The sequence below is a fragment of the Oreochromis aureus genome, linkage group 2 (genome assembly GCF_013358895.1).
Source record: "Oreochromis aureus strain Israel breed Guangdong linkage group 2, ZZ_aureus, whole genome shotgun sequence".
Lineage (NCBI taxonomy): Eukaryota > Metazoa > Chordata > Actinopteri > Cichliformes > Cichlidae > Oreochromis > Oreochromis aureus.
This window is the reverse complement of record NC_052943.1, coordinates 4,804,291-4,829,490: the sequence shown is the minus strand read 5'-3', so window position 1 is coordinate 4,829,490 and position 25,200 is coordinate 4,804,291. Positions and strand designations below refer to the sequence as shown.

Genomic DNA, 25,200 nt, shown 5'->3' with positions numbered 1-25,200 from the left:
GTGGCAATGCATGTAAGTTGCGCACGTGCTCAAATCTATAGAAACCAGCTGTAGGCAACAAAAGCTCTATACATATTGATGTTTCCAATCCTGCTCTAGTGTTGACCCTTAAATTCAAATCATGACCTTTAATGTAATGGATATGGAAATGGTGGATTGTGTGATGTTTGCAGGAATGTGTGTGAAAGCACCTGTTGTACAATGGTGGTTAATTCTAGGCAGAGCTGCACAATGTTGTTCTTCAGTAATGAATACTCTGTCACACTGGCAAACGGAGACCTAAGAAAATAAAGAATAATAGAGATCATAACCTGAGAAATGTTTCTGCTGTGTAAAAAAACATCAGTTTCAGAGAAAAATGTTTGCCTGGACAGTTTTTGAGAAATTTGGTGTTTTTTTTAATATTTGTAATTTCATTTATTCATTAACAGTGTAATTAAAAAGACAATCTAATCTTCATATGTTATCCCCCACCTGTCAAGCCAAGCTAGCAAGTTCTTGGCTGCACCAATTAGATCCACCACTGAAGTGAGAAAATCGTTGGGTAGCCTTCGGGAAGCTCGCCCATCATAATGGCCGCCCCTCCGTCTGCCGAGGATGAAATTTTGGAGGTTCTTTGCTGAAGCGTTGAGTTTGTGGGATAGAGTCCGGAGGTTCTCTGTCTCTAGTCCGTAGTTCTGCAGGACAAACAGACAACAAACAAACAAACTTAGTTCAGAAAATATTTTTATCCTGAGAATTTGAAGTTGGATAAAAACCTCACGACCTTGGGTGGAGTGAGGAGCTTTGCCAAGGAGCAATTAGCTTAACTTAAGTTAGCTAATGTAGGGATTAGAAGACATACATATATACAAAACCTAAATATATATATATATCTATATATCTATATATCTATATCTATATATATATATATATATAGATATATATATATTTCAAAAGGTCCAGAAACAGGAAAGATATTTTTAGGGTTTGGGGTTGCTGATTTTTTTTTAAACTCTGCATAAAATCATGCTAGCTTTTTCTTACGTTAAGCTAACCTGACTAGCTGGAGGCACTGACATGCATGTTTTTGTTTTGTTTAAGAATAGCGAGGCTAGCTGTCACCTTCCGCTAGTCTGTATTTTACTCCAACCTACTTTATCTGTATAACAGACATGATATGCAGTCAGTGAATAACTGCATCTTCTGATATCTCTGAATATCAGTTTCTCACATCATTGTGGACGATTGGCCCTCTCTTTATCACAACGTTGTTTCACTTCATTCATTTAGTTCTCTTAAAGTCCAGCCAGAGCATTTCACTCAGGTTGAGGTCTGGATTTTGAAATGGTTTTTTTTCATCTATATTTTAATTCTATTGTAGATTTACTGCTGCACTTGATATCAATTTTCTGTTGCATAACCCACGATTAGCTAACATTTTACTGTCAGACAAATGCTGTCACATTCTAGAGTCACACCTGAATCTAGAATTCTTTGCGGAGCTCATGGTCAGATTTCAGTCAGGTGCCCAGATGCTGTCACTGCAGAAATCATCACCCTCCACCGCCATGCTCGACAGTTGGTATGAGGTGTTTCGCCAAATGTGGCACTGTGCAACATGATCTCTCATCTTTATTCCTGCACTCCCATGTAGAAAATGTACATGAGACAAAAAGCTTTGTACTGCCATCAGCTTTTACACTCAGCACGCTAACTGAGGCCTGTAGAGTCTGAGATGTTTCTCAAAGTGTATTTAGTTTTTCACTGGGTTGCAGAGATAGTAAAGTCTTTTTACATGACTGTAGCTAGTGATAGATAAGTCTAATTTACTTTAAGACTAAGTGTTTGAAAAATATTTATATATTTTGTAAGAGCATTTATTTTTTAAATACTTTTTTACACTTATTCTTTAAAGCTATGATCTTTACACAAGTCTTAGCTGACCATGTGCAAAGATCATATTTAAGAAACATGAGTTAAATAAAAACTTATTCCGGGTGAAATGACATGAAATTTAAAAATGTCATCTGGGAATTACTAATAATCATTAAAACAGCCACTAACTGCACTAATAGAAAAACACTGAGCTGGCTGAGTAGCCCATTACTGCACTGGGACCCTTTTAAATAAACAAACACACATACACACATCCACTAATCCACACTGTGCTCAGCATCCCAAGGCACCTCAAGTCATGTCCTGTATGAGGGAGCCTGATTCCTGCTGACACAAAGGCTACACACACACACACACACACACACACACACACACACACACACACACACACACACGCACACGCGCCTCCTTGTGTAGTCAGAGCCACAGGCTGAGGTAGACGTATCTATTCCTCCTCTGCCTCTAGATCTATTCTACACAGTCACGACCACAGTGACTACAAAGGATGGAGGGTTTCACAGTGGCAGCAGAGAGAGAGAAAGAGAGAGATGAGGCAACTAAAGAAGTAAAGAGGCAGAAGACAAGAGGGGGGGAGAGAGCGAGACGAACAGAGACAGTACCCAGCTATGCATCTTGCTGAAACTGGGTCATGCATACACTGTGTTCTGGATAATCTCCTGTGTTCTGTGTGAATGCAGATGCATGCATGTACATAGAGTGAATGTGTTTGCACAGCTGTAATTAGGCTGTCATATGATTTCAGTCTAGAGCTGTGTGCTGCTCTTTGCAGGCTACAGAGCGCTTGAGATGAAGCGGGGAATAAAAGCGCATGAATGACTTTGACTTTGGAGAAAGAGAGAAGTAATTTTAGCAATGCTGTGTGTGTGTGTGTGTGTGTGTGTGTGTGTGTGTGTGTGTGATGGAGAGAGTGTGTCAGATCAATACAGTAAGAGAGCGATGCCATTAGAGCACCACCCATCCATCCCCCCACCCCCCGCCATTCATGTCAATGTGGTTACCATAGCAGCCATGTTTGGAGTGGCCTCTTCGCTATGCTGGTATTTCTGCTATTGTTCGTACACTGAGTCACAATCACACATCATTTATGACATGTTTGGGTAAAAGAGGGACTTTTCACACTCCTGTTGAAAAGTAAAGTATTGCTCAGCTGCAGATTTCTCGGCCAAAGCTTTTGCGCTATGCTTACACCAAAATGTAGAGTATCTATCAATCATAGAAAGAATATATCGATCGTGCCCGTGTTGCTTTCTGCAAAAAGATTTGGCCTCAGTGCTCAAATCAGGCAGATGGATTCTGTGCAACCAATGAATTTTACATTTTTACTGCAGGCTTTTTGCATCTCTTCAAAATAAGTCCTGCTGTAATTTTTGTGACTGTTGAGCACTGCATTTAATATATCAGTGATTTTTTTTTACCTTGATTGTCAGGGACATCTATTCACAGTTTAGTGAGTTAAATAAATGTTTAAAAACAGAGCTACATATAGTTTGATTTGTTTGTAATAGCCCCTTCTGTGAGTCTATTCCAAACTACTTGGTAAAGAGTTAAAAGACCAAGTAATACATCAAGCATGAGCTGGTAAGCATGGTAAGAAATAAATGTTGCAACTAACTTTCAAGTTGCTTTGGAGTCACAAAATAGCACTGAGAAGGACCCACAAACGAAAGAGGTGCAGGGAGAGATGAAAGTAGAATAAAGGAAATGAGAAAAAGCAGATTTGGAGAGTTAGAAACGAAAAGAAACAATATTTATTATCAGTGAAGATTATGACAAAAAATTTAATTGTTAAGTTACAAAAAGCTAATCACAATCAATCTCATAAACTAACCCAAGGTGTCAAAGTGAGAATCTATCATGGCTTCCGCTGTTTTAATACACAGATACGTGAGGGGGGAGGGGGAACCCCCCAAAACGTGACTGCACTGAGTCTCTGTGACGGGATTTCAAGCTGTCCAAACTTATCTCATGTTACTGTGAGAAAGAAATTCCTTAATGAAGAGCAAAAGTGATAGATGATTGTGATAAAAGCTCTCACTGACATGTCTGTTTTCCAGTGGACAGTTTCTCAGCCTTTCGTTCACACAAATCTTTCAAACCACAGACACATTCAGTATATAGTCACTCTTGCTTCTGTCATTTGCTCTACAATTTCACATTTATAACAAACCGAAAAAAAAAAAAGTCTCCAACAAGTCAGACGGCCTAATAAATATAACCACTCGGACAGAATATTTACAGGAGCTAAGGTTCGATTTGTTGCTTAAAGCTGTTTGTGGAAGTCTTTCCTGTGAGTTTGTGAAGTACCTGTAGCACCAGACAGCACCAGGATCCTCCCACAGGTGTCTCCAAATGAAGAGAGGTAGTTACACACACTAACTCATGTAATTGAGTAGCTTTAATTATTAATTATTCTCCACCCACAAAAATAGAGAGAGTTAGGTCAGAACCTAAAGGCTAATTATATTATGCACTTTTTTTAGTTTTTAGACAGGTGAGTTGTCACGCAGATACTCAGAGCGCATCGCTGTCCTCGGGATAAATCCTGAGCTAACATCACACCCAAAAGGCTGATTGTTTAGATCTGAGGGATGTTTTTTTGACAGGATACAAAGGGCAAAGGTTAGGTAGTGGAGGATAAAGCACATGCAGGGTGGTACTTAGGTAGCATCTAAGTAGCATCTAACCCTTGTATAGGTGTGAGACCAGTTTTCCAGTGCTTTACTCGTGTACGTTCATTTGAAGAGGAAAAAACTTCCACGGGACACCGGTGTGAAAAGATACAAAAAAAATTTATTCCACAGCTTGTAAATCTTCTTACAGGAGTAATCAGGTCTAAGTTATCCTCAACAACAAACATACTACGGTAGGAAAACAGCGTGGCTCCCTCCCGGGATTTTAACTATAAACCAAACCTTTAAGGCACAATCACAGTTTTACTTTACCAAGCCAACATGAATGCAACAAAATCATTTTATTTCAATTATAACCGTGAATTTACTTATTAAATTATTAATTACACAAAACAAGTTTAACAACAAATATAAATACTGAAGCATATGAACTATATTAACCTGGCTCCCTAAACCCTGTTCACATAAATGGCTACCTTAGCTACTTAGGTAGCACCCTGCTACCTAAGTAGCCTGACTGTTAAAGTTGATTTAATTAATCAGTTAAAGCAGAACACATACCGTATACTGCAGTACAACCCTCACTATTACATATAGTTTGTTTTTTGTTTTTTTACAAGTTTGTATTTTTTTCCTGTAACTTTAATGGCACCAATATCTTTGTCTTTCATGTTAGGAAGGAGCAGTAATTTTCTTTTTTAAGTTATTTCCAAGCACAGCTTACTGAAAATTCACTACCCACATATTCTACTTAGTATACACGCTGGGGGCAAAATTTGATTGCACCGGCAAAAAAGAAGGAACTTTTCTACAATTACAGCAAGATTGAAAACTCAGTCAGTTCTTGAAACCTGCATTGATCAAGATCAACAGACAGACCAGAGAGGGGTCCCAGCTGAACCATGGGAGCCAACTTCATCTCTTCTTTATGACCAGACATTTCCTTTTATCGCCCAAATATTCAGCATCTACATGAACCACAGAGTTTATGTTTTTTTTTTAAAGATTTGGATTTATTGGGTTTAATATGGGTTTATTGATTCTTTTTTTTATTAGCCAAAATAATTGGAATCATAACGACGTCCCTGCAAGAGAGACTGGGCAAGGAATGAGCAGTGGCATGATCAGACAAGCTGTACACCTGCCAACAGATTAGCCAGATTCTCTAAACATACCAAAAAATGTTGGTACTAATCCCTCTGAACATAAAAAAAACTGTGTGTGCACAATGCAGCCTGTTTGTAGTCTTAGCATTGCAATTGTCAGTTTGGATAATATTTCTGTGCTGTTTTTAAGTACACTATAAAAACGGGTAAATGTGGGCTATATTTAAACATGTCTGACTGTGTGTGCTTTCCCATCAGACGCTGATCCATTCCTCCGTCTCACTAATTATCAGTGCAACTGATCGGAATGACGCCAGACAAATAAAAAGTAAAAGTACTCACAGCGGTAGCTTCAGTGGCTCATTTTGTCTGATACTCAGAATTTATGTCCGTGAGCAATTTCAGGACATATGGTGATCGCTACTGCTGGACTCTCATTCCCATACTGGAACATTTGAATGAGAAGAGGTGCTGATTAGCACACACACGACCATGTATGCACACACACACACACTGACACACACATTCAAACAGCCCCAACTAATCCAGCCATGTGTGCCTGGGAGATAAGGTGCATCCTGCATACTCTTCTACATTCTCTCTCTCTCTCATTCCCTCTCACCCTCGCTTTCTCTCTCTGGGAGAGTAGCACCTAATTCCCCCTAATTCTCTAATCCCGGGCAGGGCCGCTGCACATACAGTCAGCAGTGACCGAGGAAGTACACACAAAGCGAGGCCTGAATGATTTTCTCTTTTTTTCAGTCATTTCTTAAGCCAATATCAATAACTGGTGGAGGAAAATAAACAAAAAACAATACATATACCTTTGAACCTGTGAGTATTTCTGTGAGTTATAAAAGAAGAAAACTCATAGTCACATCTTAAAGTAACTGGGAACAAGGAGCAAATATCTTATTGTATAACCTTTTTAACCATAACGTACTTTTTTAAAATCAGCGTCAACACTAGAACCAGCTATGGTTTAAAACCTTTGACAGGATACAATAACTTTATCCTACCAAAAACAGCACTTTACTTGATATCTCATATATGTAGATAATGTATTATTTTATATATCTAAACAAAACCAGAAGAAACTATAACACATTGTGGTATCTAAACAGGTGCATTAGTTCATAGTGCTCCCTGACTTTGTCAAATCCAGATACATGTCGTTACAGGAGGGTTATTGACATGGTGGCTAATCAATGAACCCGATACCTTTAAATGAGTTGATTTTAACAGATTTTCCATATATTTCATGCACTGAACAATGATTGTTCTTTGGTGAAATGTTCACCTGTCATATATGATATACACATACATACACTCACCAGTCACCTTATTAGGTACACCAGACTGAAACCACTTCTGCCTGCAGAACTGCCTTAATTCTGACGCACAGATTCAATAAGGTGCTGGAAACATTCCTCAGAGATTTTGGTCCATATTAACATGACAACTTCACACAGTTGCTGCAGATTAGTTGGCTGCACATCCATAAAGTTAAACTCCCATTCCACCACATCCCAAAGATGCTCTATTAGATTGAGATCTGCTGACTTTGGAGGCCATTTGAGTGCCATGAACTCACTGACATGTTCAAGAAACCAGCTTGAGATGATCTGAGCTTTGTGACATGATAAAGCAGCCATCAGGTGCCGAGGACACTGTGGTCACAAAGGGATGCACATGGGATGGCTCAGTTGGTGCTAAGGAATATTCCCCACACTGTCTGTGTAGGTTCTCAGTCATCCCAGTAATGGTAGTCTAAGGATGTGGAAAGAAAGCAGCTGGACTGTTTGCAGTTTAATCAAGAAACTTAAAGAAGTCCAGGTGCTTTCTGTCCAAGCTCCTTGGATATTCCCCACACCATTACACCACCGCCAGCCTGAACCTTTGATACAAGGCAGGACGGAGCCATGCTTTCATCTTTATATGTAGATGTTTTCCTTAAAGAGCAGTTGAACAGGTGACTAATGAGTCTATTTTTAAGGTTATTTTGTCTCAACACTAACTATAACTAACTAATAGCTATAAAAGAAGATAAGAAGCATATCTAGAAGCTTGTTGACCAGCACTCCATCCAAAGTACTGTGCATTTAAAATCATAGGCTGACCAGGGCGCAGAGGAGGTCCACAGCTTCCAGGATGAGCTCCTGGTGTCCTATCCTGGTGACACCCAGCTCCTCCAGCTCCTGATGGGTGATGTGAAGCAGCTGCTCTCCCCCCATCTGCTCCCGCTCGAAACTCTTGATGTACTGCTGGAGACAGTCATCCAGACCTAAGGAGAGTGGAGACAGACACAGATTAGGATGTGTTGATGTATCTGTCGTCTATCACTTTGCGCAACTGTATATAGAAAAATATTTATATTGGCTTCAATCAGTGATTTAGAAGGCTTTCTGCTCCGAGACAAAGAGGGAAAACGCGATTAGGAAATATTGTCCCAGACATGACTGACTGACACAAGAATGAGCTCCTTCCCCGAGACCGAATCCTGGCTTACTTTGATGCAACACTGTAGTCAGGCATAAAAACGTGCAAATTGTGCCTGCCAAATCAGAAAGTAAAGATAAACAGCAGCCTAAAGCCAGGAGCTCTGACTGATCTATGAGCAACTTACTGACAGCTAGAAAACACATCTGTTGGTACACCTTTTCTGTACGGGATGATAAGCTTGATGAGGAAAAAAAGTCTTTTCTCACCACTGCTTTTAACATTCAAGAGGCAATAAAAGAGATTTTAGAGCGAAAAGAATCTATTTCACACATAATTTGAATAATTAAAGAGGCATTCGAAAGATAACGAGGAAGATGCAAGCAATAAATCGACGTATGACTTGCTGCTGTTACGCTGCGGCTGCCTGCTTTGCACAGAGCCAATCAGCTGCACATAGGCGTGGTGGATACAATTGATCGGTAAGAGCCTCTGGCTTTGATTCAAATATAGTCAGCAAAAAAAGCCGCATCTCCCCACAGACCTAATGAACGAGCCCGCTCCAAAACGAGCAAACACAGAGCAAAATAATTGCACGAGAGTAAGTAAATCCATGCGCACACATGCACAGAACCACAGTTAAACACATAAGGTACACTCTGTCCCCCTACGAGCATGGACTTCAAACACAGTGCAATTACAGCTAGTGTTGCTCTTCAGGGTCTTGACACCTCTGTAGATGCCCGTTGTTAAAGCCTAGCGGAGCTGTGAGGAAAACACCGATGCCCGAGGGATGCAAAGCTTAAGAGCAGACAGTGCGGTAGCACCTCAACAAAGTCACCACACATGCGTATATAGAATACACACACTCCAGCGAGATATCTCTTGGTCTTCGTTTGCCATGGGAGATACCAGAACGGGGGGAAAAAGCCGACTGTTGCTCTGAGTGACATGCAGACACAGTGTTGTTACATACAGCACAGCAGAGCCATTTCAAAAGCAACACATCAGTGACAACGGTAGCAACACAAGTGGAAACTGTTTAATAGAATAAGTTCCCCGTGGAAAAGCCCTAATGGCCCGCATGTAAGCATGTGTTTCACAGGTAGTGATACAGTGTTGCAACGTGGAAGGCTTGTGTGATAACTGAGTCTGCACATGAATTAGGTGCAGATGAGGACTTGTTTTCATATAGGCAATATTAGTATATATGAATGCCGTTATTCAAGTACTATATTATAATTATTATGTTTCACACAGTACAAAACTGAAGGACTGGTGCTTCTACCAGTTGTGTATTCCTGTTTTAAACAATTCATGCTTTCAAATTCAACTGAACAACTACTACTGTTATTGGAAGTTACACGTTTACTTTTTAATGCACAGGTACAATGCAAAATCTGTACTTTTTCTAAATATTCGAAATATTCTTAATTATTTAAACATCTTCCAGTACCCTGCTCTGTCTGCACACTACAACCTGAGTTTGCCACTTTTATCTGTACTTTAATCTTAATAACTGTACAGTACTCTGTTCTGGTAACTATTGTCCATAATGTAAATATTTTTTTCTGTAAAAATTGTGTGTGTTTGTTTTCTGTGTCCTGTTCTGTTTGTATATGTGCTTTTCTTTTGCTGCTGTTACAACCAAATTTCCCCTTGTGGGACAATTAAAGGATTATTCTATTCTAAATAAAAAAAATATCTATGGCTTTTTAAAAAAATCTTAAGAAATTATAACAAAACATTTGATAGACCTTTAAGATATAAGACACTGCCAGGTTAGACGTATTAGATGGTATGTAAACTGTTTTGAACTATTTCTCTCCATGTTGCTAGGAATATAGGAAATTAAAATAATTAAAATACAGGATATGTAAGGTAAAAAAAACAAACAGTTTGTATGAGTCAATATTTGATTTGACAACCTTTACTCTTCAACACATCCTGAACTCTCCTGGGCAAACTTTCTTGTCATTTCTTTAAGTCGTCTTCAGGAATAGTTCTCCAGCCTTCTTGAAGAACATTCAAAGCTTTTCTTTGGATGTTTGCTGTATTTTGTTCTGTTCTCTATCAAGATGATCCCACACTGCTTCAATAATGTTGAGGTCTGGGCTCTGGGGAGGCCAATCCATGACTGATAGTGTCATGGATTGGTGTGTTTTTCTTTCCAGTAATGCTTTTACTGCATCGTTAGTGTGTTTGGGATTATTGCCATGCTGAAAAGTGAAGCTGTTCCCAGTAAGATTCATTCATTCATTTATTTCTGCGTTCATAATTTCATAAATTCTGACAAGATCTCCAACACCACTGACTAACATGTGTCCCAAACCATGACAGAGCCTCCACCCTGTTTTATAGATGGCTGCAAGCACTCACTGTCGTACCTCTATCTTGTCCATACATACATGATGATTTGAACCAGAAATTTCACATTTGGATTCATCACTCCATCAGACCTGTTGCCACTTTTTTTCAGTGGTGTTCTTGTGTAATCTGGCATACCTCAGCCTGTTTCTCCCTCCTCCTTAAGACTGGCTTCCACAGAGACCATTTCTGATCAGGCCAACAGTAAATGGATCAACTGAAGGGCCAGATGCATCTTTTGGTCCTGTGTCAGATCTTCACTGGATTTTTTCTTGTTTCTTAAGAGCGTGCATGAATTTCAGATACTGTTCAACTGATGCAGATTTTTTTTTTTTAGCCTGCTGCTTTTTCGTCTTATCCACTTTCCTGACATTTTTTAACAAACTGCACAAAAATATGCCAAATATGACAAGTTTTAGTTCTTTGGGAATCACTGTGTTGGTGCAAAATACTATTTCCTGCATTTGGCAGTTTTCATAGATTCAACTAAAGAAATTGTATGTCTTTGCATCAGGCTACAAGTAACAAAGAGATACAGTTTAACACTTTGCTAAGTTGTCTGCTGTGTTTAGATGCAGTGCTGGTTCATCCTTTGAGTTGTTTCTTTTTATCCTTGAATGATTCATTGGTCACTGTTATGTGGCTTAACAAACAAACTGAAAAAAACATCCCTCTGAGAACTGGAGTTTAAATGAGTGAAAAAGCAGCCAATGTCTAAAGAAAACCCTTGAAAAGAGCTTCAGAACAGCTGGAGAACTATTGCTCAAGGCCACTTTAAAAAATTACAAGAAACTCCATTTGTTTTATAAGACTGCTGTTGTTGACAAATGCTTGAGTAAGGCCAAGTGCAGTGCTATAGTCTAGTATTATATTCAAATTAGCTTGTTTTTCTTTGAATACACCCTGTTCATTGCTGTGGTAAGACAGTCTGGTATAGTCTCATAAATCATCACCAGAGCTGGCATAGACACGCACAAGTGGACTCGCTCTGCAGTCTCCTTTAGCCGGCCGCCAGCTTTAGAAGTAGAGAACATGGGGATAAAGCAGAAAGACAGCCTGCAGCTAATAAATAGGGTGCCTGAATATTTTACTCCTGACCCTCACTGTGAGAGGCGAGGGAAGAAAAAACTGTGCTGGCTATCTCACAGATGGAAGTCTTTATGTCCACAAGAAAGGTGAGCCTTCCTCTCCAGCTAATACCTCTCTATCATTTCTTTTTCTGCCACTCCCTCCTTCTCACACTTGTCCTCCCCCATTTCTCCTTCCGGCGCAAGGGAAACACATTTTAATAGGGACCACGTGATGCAATCGGGGCCCCTTTATAGCTTATTCCATCACGATGCGAATGCAATTTCTGGTGACAGTGTAATATCTTCATTGCACATTTAAGATCGTTTGAGGTGGAAGAAAGAGTTTTAGGCACTTAATATTATCTCGGTCCGGGATTACACGAAGAAGGAGAAGACACCGAGACAGCCTAAATCCACACAAGACGCTTGGACACTCTCCCTGCCAAGTATCCCAAAAAACTCTAAACCTAATAGAATAATTGTGTAAATCAATTTTTGATTAGATTTGTTTTTTTACTCTGCACTAATTGATAAATAAAAAATATTAAAGCCAACTCATTGTGGTTGAGTGCATAAGGATTATAACCACAGTACTGTAAAAAATATGGAGATGTGATGAATAAAGAATCAGCGCCTCCTCTGGGAAAACCACCTACTATACCATAGCTATAGTATTTCCCACCTCTGCAACACACACACATTTAGATGCAAAGAGATTATGCACACACATTGTAAGGGGATTTTTTTTTTCAAATATATGCACTCACACACGCTCGCACTCGCATATGCATTAAAACTCACACATACATCCACAGAGTGACACACAGCTGCTAGCCAATCAGATGAGTCAGAATGCCTTCCCCCTAGAGGACAAACAGCTGATCCGGGTTCATCTGCCGAGTTCATGTGCCAGCTGGAAATAGCACATGGCGCTCAAAAACGCTCGCACAAACCAGCGCTATAAGAGACGAGCTTTCTCAGCACCGTAACCTCACCAGATCGCCAATGATATTAAAATGTTGTACGCTCAGATGACACAACTGCACCACAGCGGGTGTGTGAGATGCAGTCACTGCATCCTCGCATCAGTTTGCAGTGTTCAGAAAATATGAAAACTGACCTCACTCTCCCGTGCAGCGCAATAAAAGGACAAACAAACCCAACCGAAATACACAAAAAGCAATTTTGAATGTGAAATGTCTTTCATAGTCATAAGCTTGTTCTCGTACCCTCTGGGAAATATTCTAAGGAATAAGATGTTTTATCATAGCTTATTCATAATTACTCTCCAGTGGGCTCAGGCCACTCAGTGTCTTTCCAGTAACTATTGTTTATTTTCCCGACACAGTTCAGGAACTGTAGTTGCTGAGTCTCAGCATCTCTGGTTTCTGCACCTCAGACGACATCTGGTAACAGAAATGTGTCAACTGTCAACAGTGTGATTTCTCAGACAGTTTTGATCGATAGTATTTTTTTTCTTTTCAAATCAAGGCTACTGCCTGCAGCGCGACATGAAATGACATCCCGAGTATTCACAACGGCATAAATTCTCCCGTGAAAGGTTGTGAACTAGAGCCTGAGCGGTGCTTTTTCACTTCTGGATGATCAGATTTAGAAGGGTTTTTTTTATGAATCATTACTGAACTCCAGGAGGAGACACGACAGGAAATATTGGTAGTATTACCAGTAGTTTTACATGCATGCTATTCATGTATATTATTAGTACTGGACTCTCTGTGACCATTAAAACCCTGAGGTGTGGCATTCTTCCGAGGAGAAAATCAGCATCTCTACAGCCATCTTTTTTGTATCCACTGCTCTCTGTCATGGTCTTGCTGAAATCTTTATCCAGCACAAATTGCTGATTGCTGTCAGTTGCAGCAGGGTTTTCTTGGATGTGTTGCCTGGATTAAATCCCCCGACAACATTTCAGTAGGATTCTGTTGTTCCCTTTGACTATTAATCATTTCATAGCCGTCCATTTGTTGTTTCTGAGCCATTCTTTGGTGGATTTGTTTTTAAAGCTGTTATCCTAAAAAATCCTGCCAAACACATCTACTGTTAAAAAGGCCAACCATCTTTGATTGGTCTTTACAAAGCACATACAGATGCCTGCTCTTTGCCTGTTTGTTCACAACAATATGCAAAATATGTGTTTGGTTCCTGACCCAACTGCTAACCTTCACATTGACACAGGAGTCAGGAGAGCAAGCTGCACATCCTGTGGTGAAATTTGCATTAAAAGGGTCGCTCCCAAATTGGCAGTTGCTTCAAACGACTTTCCTTAAAGTGTAATTATTTATTTCAAATACTTCAGAGATTTTTTTAAATTCCTTTCCCAGACTCATAAGCATCCACAGCTTTTAATACAAAGACTTTGGAGAGCTTATTAATTTTTGGCATGATGACACGGCACACACATCAATAGCAAAGAGAAGACCAAACCCAAGATCTCAGGGCTAATTAAGACAGGTTGCAGTGGTCACTCAAAATGCTAATTTTCTGTTATGTTTGAGTGTATTACCATTATCAGCAGACACTGCTTCAAAAGGTGTCTGCTTGTGTAAATATTTTTCTCTGTACTTGTCTTTTTTTATGCTGTGTTGCCTGCAAGGCCATTTTTCTCTCTTCTCTCTTTTAGGCGTGCAGTACTCAAAACATTCAGCTGGAAGATAATATGCAGTCTGACAGGGAGAGATATAGATTTTAGTAATATAACTGTAGGTTCTGAACAGCAGATCTTTTAATTTTTTAATTTTTATTCTTAAAATTACTGTGAGATTAACCGATTGACACATTTGTCTGTTGTTTTTAAAATATGAATGTAGCAAGTGCAGTTATGTTTTTATAACCTCAAATCAAAGGCCCTGTGTTGTTTGTGTGTTTCTCCTGTGTCGGACTAATCTGTTAAATAGATCCCTATAGGAAACACTAAGGGATCCCTTGATCCTGACCATCCCTGAATCCCTGAGTGCTAAGCCTTGAGCAAGCATCTCATGTTGACAGCTTCATCCACATTTCATGCGGTTCCCTCCAATCTTTTCCTCTTTCCTGGGCAAAATAAACCCCTCCCGTTCGGAAACACAAGGGTTGCCAGGCAACCAAAGGGAGAGATAGGCCTCCGAGCAGAAGTGAGCGATCAGCAGTTGCTTCCCCTCAAGACCTTGCGCTGATGCTAAGCTAAGGATCGCGCACACACATTAAGCACACAGATACTAACACTGCAGCCTGTACATGCCTTGCATGATGGCTGAAAGCTTGTTGAAGAGTTCTTCTTCTTAGAGTTGAGTTTGTCTCAAATTGGAAAAAAAAACCCAACAACTTGCAGAAAACAGGCTTCACTGCCTGGCTGCTAATGTCAGCTGAAATCAGTCAAACCTTCGTCCTTCTTTGAGACAATGTTTGGGTCAGTTTGTGGCCTGGGCTAAGAGTGGTGACAAGCACCAAAGACTCCTGTCCTGTTGCCTTACCCTCCAACTGTGAGATCCGAGCCGGAGTAAGTGCATCGGCGAGCGCAAGGAAAAGACACAGCTCTCACTAAAAATATTCCTACTGTGAAATATTCATCACATCATGCCAGAATATTCTTATGACTGTGGCATTTTAGCTCCCCTGTACACTTCAAGTGCACCACGACATATTCTCTGAGATCCAGCTTGCAGGGAGGTGTCAAGAGGCAATCTCACGGAACAGGGTCAACCAGAAAAGTGCGAGGAGTTCACGGGCAGAGCTTTACTCTGAGGATCTGACCTACCTGAGAGAATCTGAAGTGACTACAGTAAGGCTGGAATAGAAAGACTGATAATATGTTAACATAAGCTTTAGTTTTACCTCACGAGCCCCAACTGTCTCTGTTCTAGCCCATTTGATCCAGTTGTTGCTGTAACTGGAGATGAAGAAGAGCTACAAACTTACACATCTTTCGAAACACATTTACATTTGAGCTGCAACTTTACATAAATCTGGATTAATTTACTGTCTGCAAAGGATCCCGGGGTGCTTTACATTGTAAGGTAAAGACCCTACGGTAAAAGAGAGAAAACCACACCAAGGAGACGACCCATTATGAGCAAGCATTTGGTGACAGTAGGAAGGAAAAACTCCCTTTTAACAGGAAGAAACCGCCATCCGAACAAGTGACAGGGAGGGGTAGCCATCTGCCACGACCAGTTGGGGGTCAGGGGGGAGGCAATCACAGGAGGTAGTAATTTTGAGCTGATTAAAAAGGTGTATGTTAAAAATCGAGCTCTACACAGCTACACAGTGAGCAGCGAGAGCAGGGGAACGAGCCATTTAGCTGCTAGCAAGAAGTTGGTGGAGAACAAAACAGAGCTAAAATAAGAGTCAGTACAAGGATATTTTCTCTCAGTTAATGAAAACTTTACATTCAAAATTTACCATTACGGGACAGTCTGAGCAATAAGCTATCAGAGCATTTTCTGTAACTGTATGTGTTTATGTAGTTTCATTGGTGTAGCCCACTTCACATCAAAGTAGGCTGCATATGGTGCATGATGGGAAATGAGTTTGACATCTCTGGTCTAGCCTGTTACATTACAACAGCATCCTGGCCACTCTAAATTATTGCATTCAAGCATTTATATTCCAATGAGTCTGTGATTGCCAAAGAAATCTACAACTTTATACTGTAAAAACTGTAACTGCGGTTAAGATTTTTACCTCACAGGCATTAACAGCAGTCAAATGGTTTTTGCACAAAGAATGAACAAAACTGACTGTAGTTTCACAGCAAGCTGTTAGTGTGCACCATAAAAGGATTTTATAGTGCACATTTGCTGGCTTAATTAGATATTTCAAGTGATCCCGTTTGTATATTATAAGACCTCGTCTGAAGTCTTTGGCCCTGGGTTGAAAAACTTCATTTGATCCTAACATGTTTGGCTGTAAAACGGCAGCCCCGGAACAACAGGTGCAAAATCAATCCAGTAACGGACATGTGAACATCTCTACACACACACACACACACACACACACACACACACACACACACACACACACACACACACACACACACACACACACACACACACACACACAGGCCCCTCTGTCCGAGCAGCCGGATAGACCGGGTGCTTTGATATGATGCCCACTGCATCCCCTATTCTACACCCCGCTCTGCCACCGCCTCTCTCTTTCGCCATCATGCCCAGCATTCCCCTTTCACGCACCCTCATTTCCTCCCCCATCTTAGGCTTCTCAGCCTTTCTTTCATTTTGCTTTGCGCCTCCCGATCTCTGAATTCATGTCCCCGCGGTCTCTTCTCTTTATCTGTCTCTAACTCGAGGCAATGAAGCAGGCGGAGGGGAAACGTGAATATGCGCATGGGTCTATACGAGTCTGGATGTGCGCTGGGCATCTGCGTGTGTGTGTTGCTGCTTCCCCATCTTATGACATGTGCCGTGACTCCCAACATGATCAGATCTGGTTTCCATGACTACGGATGCCCCACTTTAAAGCTGCTGCTCCAGAGTTTTTGTATCTATGCTCGTGTGTCAGCGTGCGCGCATTCCTATCATATGCTTCGCAGCATCTGTGTCCATACGTGACGCTTGCACCTCAGCATTTCTTTTGTGAATAATAGAGGACACGAGGAGTTTCCGCGTGTGTTTTTCCCTCCCATAATAAGGCACACTCTTCAATCTTTAATGCAGCTGAAACTACGACAAGCACACAGTCAGAGCCGGGGGGAAGTGTTCTGCAACACAGACTTCCTTACCATACCAGCGGGAGACGCAATCAGAAGGCACAGTATGGAATGATGCTAAACATGGTCCTTAACACTCCAGGAGACTTAATCTACCACATAACATTGAGAGGAGCTCTTTAATAAGATCACACTACTACACATTAGTGAGCTGGAATCTTCCCTCCATCTGAACACAGACTACAGTCCTATAGTCATCCACAGCAGCCTCGCGCTGAATCAAATGTGACACCCCACCATTTACATCGAGATCGTTCCAATACATTAGCGCACGCGGAGAGGTAAGAGGGATTACTGCAGGAAAAGTGAGCTGCCTTATTCATTCATTTTCCTGTCAATGTATGCATCAGCAAGCTGCCGATACCGTGTGGCTGAAAGAGGACTCAGAAACAAGCCCAGATTGGAGCGCGCCAAGCTTAACGCATCCACTGCGTCTGCACACACCCTTGGAGATGCATCATGCGCTCACACGCGCACATACATAGAGGAAAGTCCTCCGGTGTGGGTGTTTAAAATCAAAACAAATGCTGATGAGTCATCTTTCTGTGAGGCTCGCCAGTGTTCTGCCGCTGGAGTAGTCCTTCTACAGCAGCGGGAGATACAGTATGGTCTGCTATAGCTGTGTCAGGTTTTCTGGCTGGGGCTGCAGAATATCGTGTTTCCGTTCATATAAAATGAAAGGGCTGTGGAGGAAAAGGAAAAGAAGAGGAAGACATACCGTCCCACACAGAAGAGCAGAGCTTGTGTGGTTGTTGTTGTTGTGCTGGTAAGGGATGGATTCACAAAAATGTAGACGGGTATCCGCTGATTGATGCCCAAATCATCACCCACGCTCACGGATCACTTAAATGGCTCATTTTGTTCCAACAGCTACAGCTTCTGGCTGCTTTTCGCACACTCACGCAGCAGACAAAATATTCGAACTCATGGATATTATTTATTTTTTTATTTACTTTTCTTTCAATAGTTTTCAGACTCTTGCTCGATTCTTGCACTGGTTCATAACATGTTTGAGTGTGTTTGTTGTTTCTCTCTTTCATAAAATGACAGTAAACACATTTTACAGGCACAGCATTTACACCATGAAAAAAGGAGATAACTTTGGCTTCTTCATGCGGGGAAAATATCAGTTTATCTAAATGTTTGTTGTCTGCACCCACGTGTTTGCTAAGTGTTTGCAAAAGCAACGGGGGATTGCTGAAGTACTTCTTATTAAGAGAAGGTCTCAGAGTCACTGCTCTGCTAAAATGGTACAAGACTACTTAGATCGGCATGAGAGAGACGGAGCGCTCCCCAGCAAAGAGGCCAAAGTGGAGCCTACATAAGCGGACAGATTAGCACTAGCTTTTCACATTTTACTTTATTCACGCTTTCCACTGAGGGTCTGTTTTAAAGCCCTGCAGGGGGAAAAAACAAGGGGGAAGGAGCTTCACAAGAACAGGGATGGCACTGTGAGATGCTGGCAAACATCTATGAAAACGAGCCTCCGAGCAGCCGGCTTCATGTGAAAGAGGCCGGGATGTGGCTTGTTTTATGTGACCAAGATGAAACAGTTCTCCTTCAAAGGGTTGGATGCAAATGTGGACATATTTCTTTGCCTGTCCTTCACTGAACACAAAGTTGTTGTTTTTTATAAACAGTGATTTAAGTCGTCTAGGATTTGCAGGTGACAAAACGTGAAAAATTGTGAAGCATGATCATTTGTACTCATTACCCAGCAGGTGGGTTTGAATTGTGGCACTTAGTTTCTTTCCTCGTTTCTTTCTTTTCCACACTGAGAGTTTTTAAACTGCAGTGGGATGCGATGGCTTAATAACGATCACAACATGACAGTGGAAATTAGACCCACCAGCTCAACAGTTATGTTCTGTTTTTCAGTTTTTCTTGCTGATCAAATGGAACCTGAGCTATATGTGGAGAGAGGGTTTGTTTACACTGGAGAAACTGCAAATAACTTTCACATCGTGGACATCACATGTTTGTTGGCACTGGCTCTGTATCACTGTAAGCTCTGATCACTTGCTTCTCGACATCTTGTGAGCAAATGTTTCTTTTTCTTTTCTGTTCTGTTTCTGTTCTCCAAGTTGCGATCTCTATTCACGATTTGGCCTGCTCCACATGTAATCTCGCATAAAAAATAAAAAAACAAAACAAAAAAAAACCATTAAAAGAAATCCGCTCAGCCTCTCTTAATATGCAGTGTCGGGTGAGCACTCCACGGATCAGAGCATGAAGCTGGAGCTCCACTGGCTGAGGCCGAGGATAAAGAGAGAGAGGTAGAGGGGAGCATAAAAACCTGGAACAACGTCGTAATCGCTTTAATGTAACGCATCCCAAAATAATCCCTCTCCGCGTACTCAGATGGTGTGTCGGCTATACCTTGACTCTCCAATCCAAGAGATCGGCGCTTGGCCGTCACACGAGGAAAGTAGTGGTCCCAAAAAGCCACGCAGGGACTTGGGGATCGAACACATCTCTACATTAAATAACGAAACTGGCCAATGCATAAATAATTCAAACACACACTCGCAAAGTATCTGTTACACTCCTGTAACAGTCTGAGTCATCAAACAAGGAACGATTAAGTCATCCTCTTAAGTAAGGGGTTGCGGACACCCTCCCTTTCCATTTTCATTGTCTGTCAATAGGCCTACCACAGTTTCTCTCACAGCTTCTGTAGATGACCAGAGTGTGTGAGAACACCACCTACCACCGCCACCAAATACACACACACACACGCACACACACATACGCACACATGCACGCACGATTAGGGATTACTCATTCATACTGTCGCTTTGAAGGGACTTAACTCGTGCCAGCAAAGCGAGCAGCAGGGGGAAAAAAAAAAAAAAAAAAAAAAAAAAAAAAAAAAAAAAAAAGCAGTGTGATCGCTGCGTTTGCCTTATATGGCAGGCGGCATTGCGCTGTCCACGGTGCTGAAACGGGCTGGCGTGAGCCACTGGAGGGGGGCGGGGGGGTGCATGCAGCTAACTACATTAATCACACACGCACGGTTGGCACGCGCGCACACATGCACGGCGAGAGGTGACATGGGTTTGATAAGGGCATGTGCCAGTGAGTGGAGATGACATATCTTCAGCATTCACTGATGAGAGAGATGCCGCCGCCGCTGCCATATATGGCTGGGCTTGCAAGAGATGCGCTCTCAAGCAAGCCAGATGACAGAAGCTCGAACGCATTTCGGTCCACTTTAGTGACTTTAATCAGTCTCCGAGTGGTCAGGCGCAGGGTACAGGTTTGGACAAGTAGAACACACATGCACAGAGCGTGGCCCTCTGCTGCTCATCACCACCACCATCATCATCCTCATCATCATTATCGTTATCGTCAGTCTAACCAGAAGCAGCATGAAAACGTTAGAGCATGGTGCAACAGCTAGAAAAAAAAAGAAAGAGAAAAGGAGGATGGGGGTGATGGTGGTGGTGGGGTATCCAACATTACCTTTCATCCAGTCCAGCACCTGCTTTGGTGTCCATTTACTTATAGGTTCCATAACCAAAGCCATGGTGTCACAGTCTATCCGAGATGAACGGCGCACAGCTCAATGCGGGCGACATAAAACGACTTGTCAGTCACATCTGGAAACACGGAGCGGAGTGGCTAAATCTGAGGGGAAACCAGACGTGGTCGGGTTTATTCTCTCCATCGGAGCATGGCCGCCTGCAGAAAACGGTGAACTGGATGCGGTGGTGCAATCCACACGCGCACACACGGACACGCACACACACGCTTTTCTCTTCTTCTCTCTTCGCTTCTCCCTCTCCCTCCCTCCTCTCGTTTCCTCGCTCTCTCACTCTCTCTTTCTCGTGCCTTCCCGCCAGCCAGCAGCCCCGCGCTCTGTGAGAAGTGGATTCGGTGGGCGCACAGGGGATGGAGCGACCCCTCCCCTCCCTTCCTTCTCCTCTCCTCTTTTTTTCCCCCTCCAGCCAGCCTCGCTGCAGCATCACTAGGGCCACCACTCATAATACAGACCAGGGAATGGTGCAACGCACACCATATAGGGAGGATCTCTCTCGGTCTCCCTCCCTCCTTGCCTTACATACACATGTACATATACACAACGTGGGAGGGGTGTCTGGGGGTTGGGGGGAGACTTAATGCAAACAGTAAATAAACACCAGACTATGTAGCAGCAACACCCTGATAAATAATATATGAAATGCAGTAGGTTCAACTGAATACAAGAGACACGGTATAAGTAGGGCACTTGTGGAAATTTTTCAGAAATGATATCATTAATTATGTTTTTTTTTTTCTTCCCAGCAAAGAAAGAATTCGGCAGTGCTGCTTTTGCAATACCACGTCTGCGCGTCAGCAGCTCGTGCCGCATCACATGGCAAGCAGGTGTAAGATTTTTCTTCTCCTCCTCCTCCTTTTTTTTAAGTTCAGTCTGTGAGGAAATCAGCATCAACTTTGTCAGGCGTTGCTGCTCGCTGTGTGGACCCTAGCTGAGAGGAACAGCGCCCCCTGCTGTGTACCTGGGAACCAGGTGACGTCATGGATTACAGCAGCGCCCGCTTCCACACACATCCACACCACCAACTTCCACTCACGAAAGATACCGTTGCTAGTCATCGTTTAGGAATGAAAGACATCTTTATTGATTCGGGAGAATTAAAAAAATAGTAACAGTACAAACTGCTCACGTGACCCTTCTTAGTGGCAGTTTATATTAATAATTAATAATGACTCTAGAAGTCATCTAAATTAAAACGAGATTCAATTATTGTTTTATAATATTTGCAATTGACAGGCAAGTCTTTGTTTCATTGTCATAGATTCAAAGTAAAACAAACATCAAATATCAGTTTTTCATACAGAAAAATCTCTATTATAGAGGTATCTTACAATAAAAGCACCTTGAGGTGACTGCTGCTGTGATTCGTTTATGTCCAAAAATGGTAATTGAATAGAAATCAGCACCTATTTTGTTTATGGCACTGAGTCTCCATGTTGATTGTTAGTGTTACCTATAAACTCCTTGGCTGTAACAGGTACTGAAAATCAGCTACGTTGTGGACCTTGCTGAGAGTGCATCCAAACTTATGTTGGATGAGGCACTTAAACTTTATTAAGATAAAAAGCAATTCAGTTCACATATATATGTTTTGTATCTTCATTATCATAACAAATTCATCTAATGAAAACATATTTGCATATTTACACCATCTTAAAGTTTTATAAGTGTAGATTTTACATCTCCAAATGCAAATTCTAATATTCAGCGAAACGTATAATAACTAATGAAGATCTTAGCCAGAACTCTAAACACATCTGCAATCAAAATAAGTGTGTGTGTGTGTGTGTGTGTGTGGGAGGGGGGCTTGTTGTGTTTTGTTTTTTTGCAGCATGTAGTGAAACAGTTCCTCCTTGTGCAGTGTTGTAGAGGGCAGCTAAAGTAAGAGAGATATCCAGGTGAAGAGGAAACGAGGCATTCCCCACCCAAACTTTCCACTGCTTCCATGTCTGTGACCTCCTCCTTCCAGCAGTCCTGTGAACAAAGTCAATGGTGGGCGGGACTACGCTGCTCAGTTTTCAGCCTGTTCCGAACGTGACAGCGATGATCTCGAGCTCCCATTGGCTCCTGTCTGCAAATACGTCACAATCATGATTAGAATTGATGATCGGACGTTCTGATTTCATTGTCTAGCAAAGGGGACTGGTGAAGAAATCTGCTGAATTTGAGCGTTCGTCTGATTTTAACATCAAAAATGGTATGTAGGGACGTGATTTTTCCTTTTTGCTTCAGGGTACCCCAGAACGCTTTGTAGCCTGGTATCCGCTCGAAGCCAGGGTCAGTGAGAATGATCCTGCCGCGGTCGGGAAATCACAGATTTGAAGGAAAAGTTTAGCTGCAGCTATCCATTGGGAGAGCTATGCTAATGCTAGCTATCGTTGGCTGGCTCAGACATGGCCGCTCGGGCCTGCAAGCTAACGCAGGCTGTCTGTGTTGCCATTGTGACAAAGCGGTTCTTACCCGGTCAGTTTACTGTGCGGGTTTTCGACCGTAAAGTTATGGCACGAGCCTCCCGTGCGGTAAATCCGCGCCGGAGTCCGCCGTTTCCTGACGTGCCCACAATTTGTTTGCTAATTCTCTCCTTAATGTTTCCATATTGACTGTAGCCATGCGCAGTCAGCCTTTCAAAATAAACCTGCCGCCTGCTTATTGGTCGCACAACATTCCCGTATGTGACTTTTGTTTCAAACTAAACATTTCCCAGCTCTGCTTTAAAACTTGTTCGCCTTTGTTTTTCCAGCTCTGTGAAAGTCCGAGTGGTTTTTTTTTTTTTTTTACGCTAATTTGGCTGCTGCTGTTTTCTTCCTGACGACCCCGTCCTAACGCAGGACAGCACTGCTACGAAACTTGCATACATTTAAAAGTCTCACATTTAACTCAGCCATGTTAATAAATCAGTTTGTAACAAATGGACAAAGTTACCTGTGTGGCACTTCATTACTCATGACGGTGTGTACAATTAAATTGAAGGCTGAATGGCTCTAACAATTACCAGGAGTTTCAACAGAACCATGCTTAGGATGTCGCTCTTTGTTTTGTTTTTGCCAAAAGTCAGGCATAACGTTATAATTTATAAGTATGTAATTATGACTTTTGGATTTATTAAAGTACTTTTAGTGGTTTTGATTTGATAAAACAAGTACTTGTTTTGATTAGTATTTTGAGTATTTTCACTGCACTAAAATTACTCAGCTGCTCAAATGACTGAGTACTGTCATGCTATTATAGAACTGGACTATTATAACTTTTATGCCCTGTGCCCTCTTTCCTTTGCATTTTGCTTTCAAGGAGCCAGACTGTCTTTTAATTTTGCAGTTATCCGAGAAATAGTTCTGCAAGTTTTTCAAAGTTTTTCTTTTGAAATTGGTTATTTTTTTTCACCCTTTCAAATCCAGTCGGTGCACCTGAGCATTTTCAGAGAGATGCTGTTTTTGTTTGTTTGTTTAAGCCACTTCAATCGTGACTGTGACTCATTCAAGCATAAAAAAGGCTCTTAACTCAATGGATGAACCAGTTTCATATCTACACATAACAATTTAGCAAAGAACTGATTTTAAATTGTTAAAATCTTATTTGTTACTAGCCATCTGTTGCAGAAGCACAGAATTTGTTCTCATTTCTTTAATTTAATTTAATTCACAAAAAAATCCCAAACATAACAGAGTTTGACAGGTGATTCCTAACAAGCTGTTAGTTGACAGCTTGGCAAATCTTGGTGTGGTGTGCAGTGTATCCAAAAAACAAAAACAAATGTGAGGAAATTGGACAAATAGAGGTTGAAAAAAATGATGAAAAAGCCTAACACAGGACCTGAGAAATGCATCTGACCTTCAGCTGAATCATCTGTTGTTCAGTGAAGCCTCATTAGAAATGGTCTCAGCGGTAGGAAAGGAAGGAAAACAAGGAGAAAGAGAGAGAGCAAGAACGGGACTGAAAATCAGTGGCAACAGGTCTGATGGAGTGCCGAATCCAAATTTGAAATTTCTGGTTCAGTTATGAGAGAGAGGTATGACAGCGAGGGTCTACAGCCATCTGTAAAAGACAGTGGAGGCTCTGTCATGGTTTAGTGCTGCATTTCAGTTGGTGGTGTTGTCATGCATGGAAGGTGTCTGACTGTCAACAGCTTCATTTTTCAGTATGGCAATGATCCCAAAACAAAGTGCCAATGCGATAAAACCATACCTGGACAGAAAAACACTATCAGTCATGGATTGTCCTCCCCAGAGCCCAGACCTCAACATTATTAGAGCACTGTGGGATGATCTTTACAGAACAGAACAAAACGCAGCCAACAAGCAAAGAAGAGGTTTGAATGCCCTTCAGGAAGCCTGGAAAACTATTCCTGAAGATCACTTAAAGACATGACAAGAACGTTTGGCTCGGAGAGTCCAGGCCGTGCTGAAAAATAAAGGTGGTCGCACCA

General features: G+C 41.6%; 1 protein-coding gene across 1 annotated transcript in view; it reads right to left on the bottom strand.

The window, feature by feature from the left end:
* Positions 1-21,835, bottom strand: part of si:ch211-26b3.4 (connector enhancer of kinase suppressor of ras 2) — a 67,502-nt gene extending 45,667 nt beyond the window's left edge. Inside the window, exons 1-4 of the mRNA XM_039622769.1 lie at positions 21,739-21,835; positions 7,756-7,919; positions 475-677; positions 192-279 (exon numbers count right to left, since the gene is read on the bottom strand). Of these exons, the coding sequence (XP_039478703.1) occupies positions 192-279; positions 475-677; positions 7,756-7,919; positions 21,739-21,835 (552 nt within the window). The remainder of the gene's footprint in view (positions 1-191; positions 280-474; positions 678-7,755; positions 7,920-21,738) is intronic.
* Positions 21,836-25,200: the final 3,365 nt, after the last annotated feature.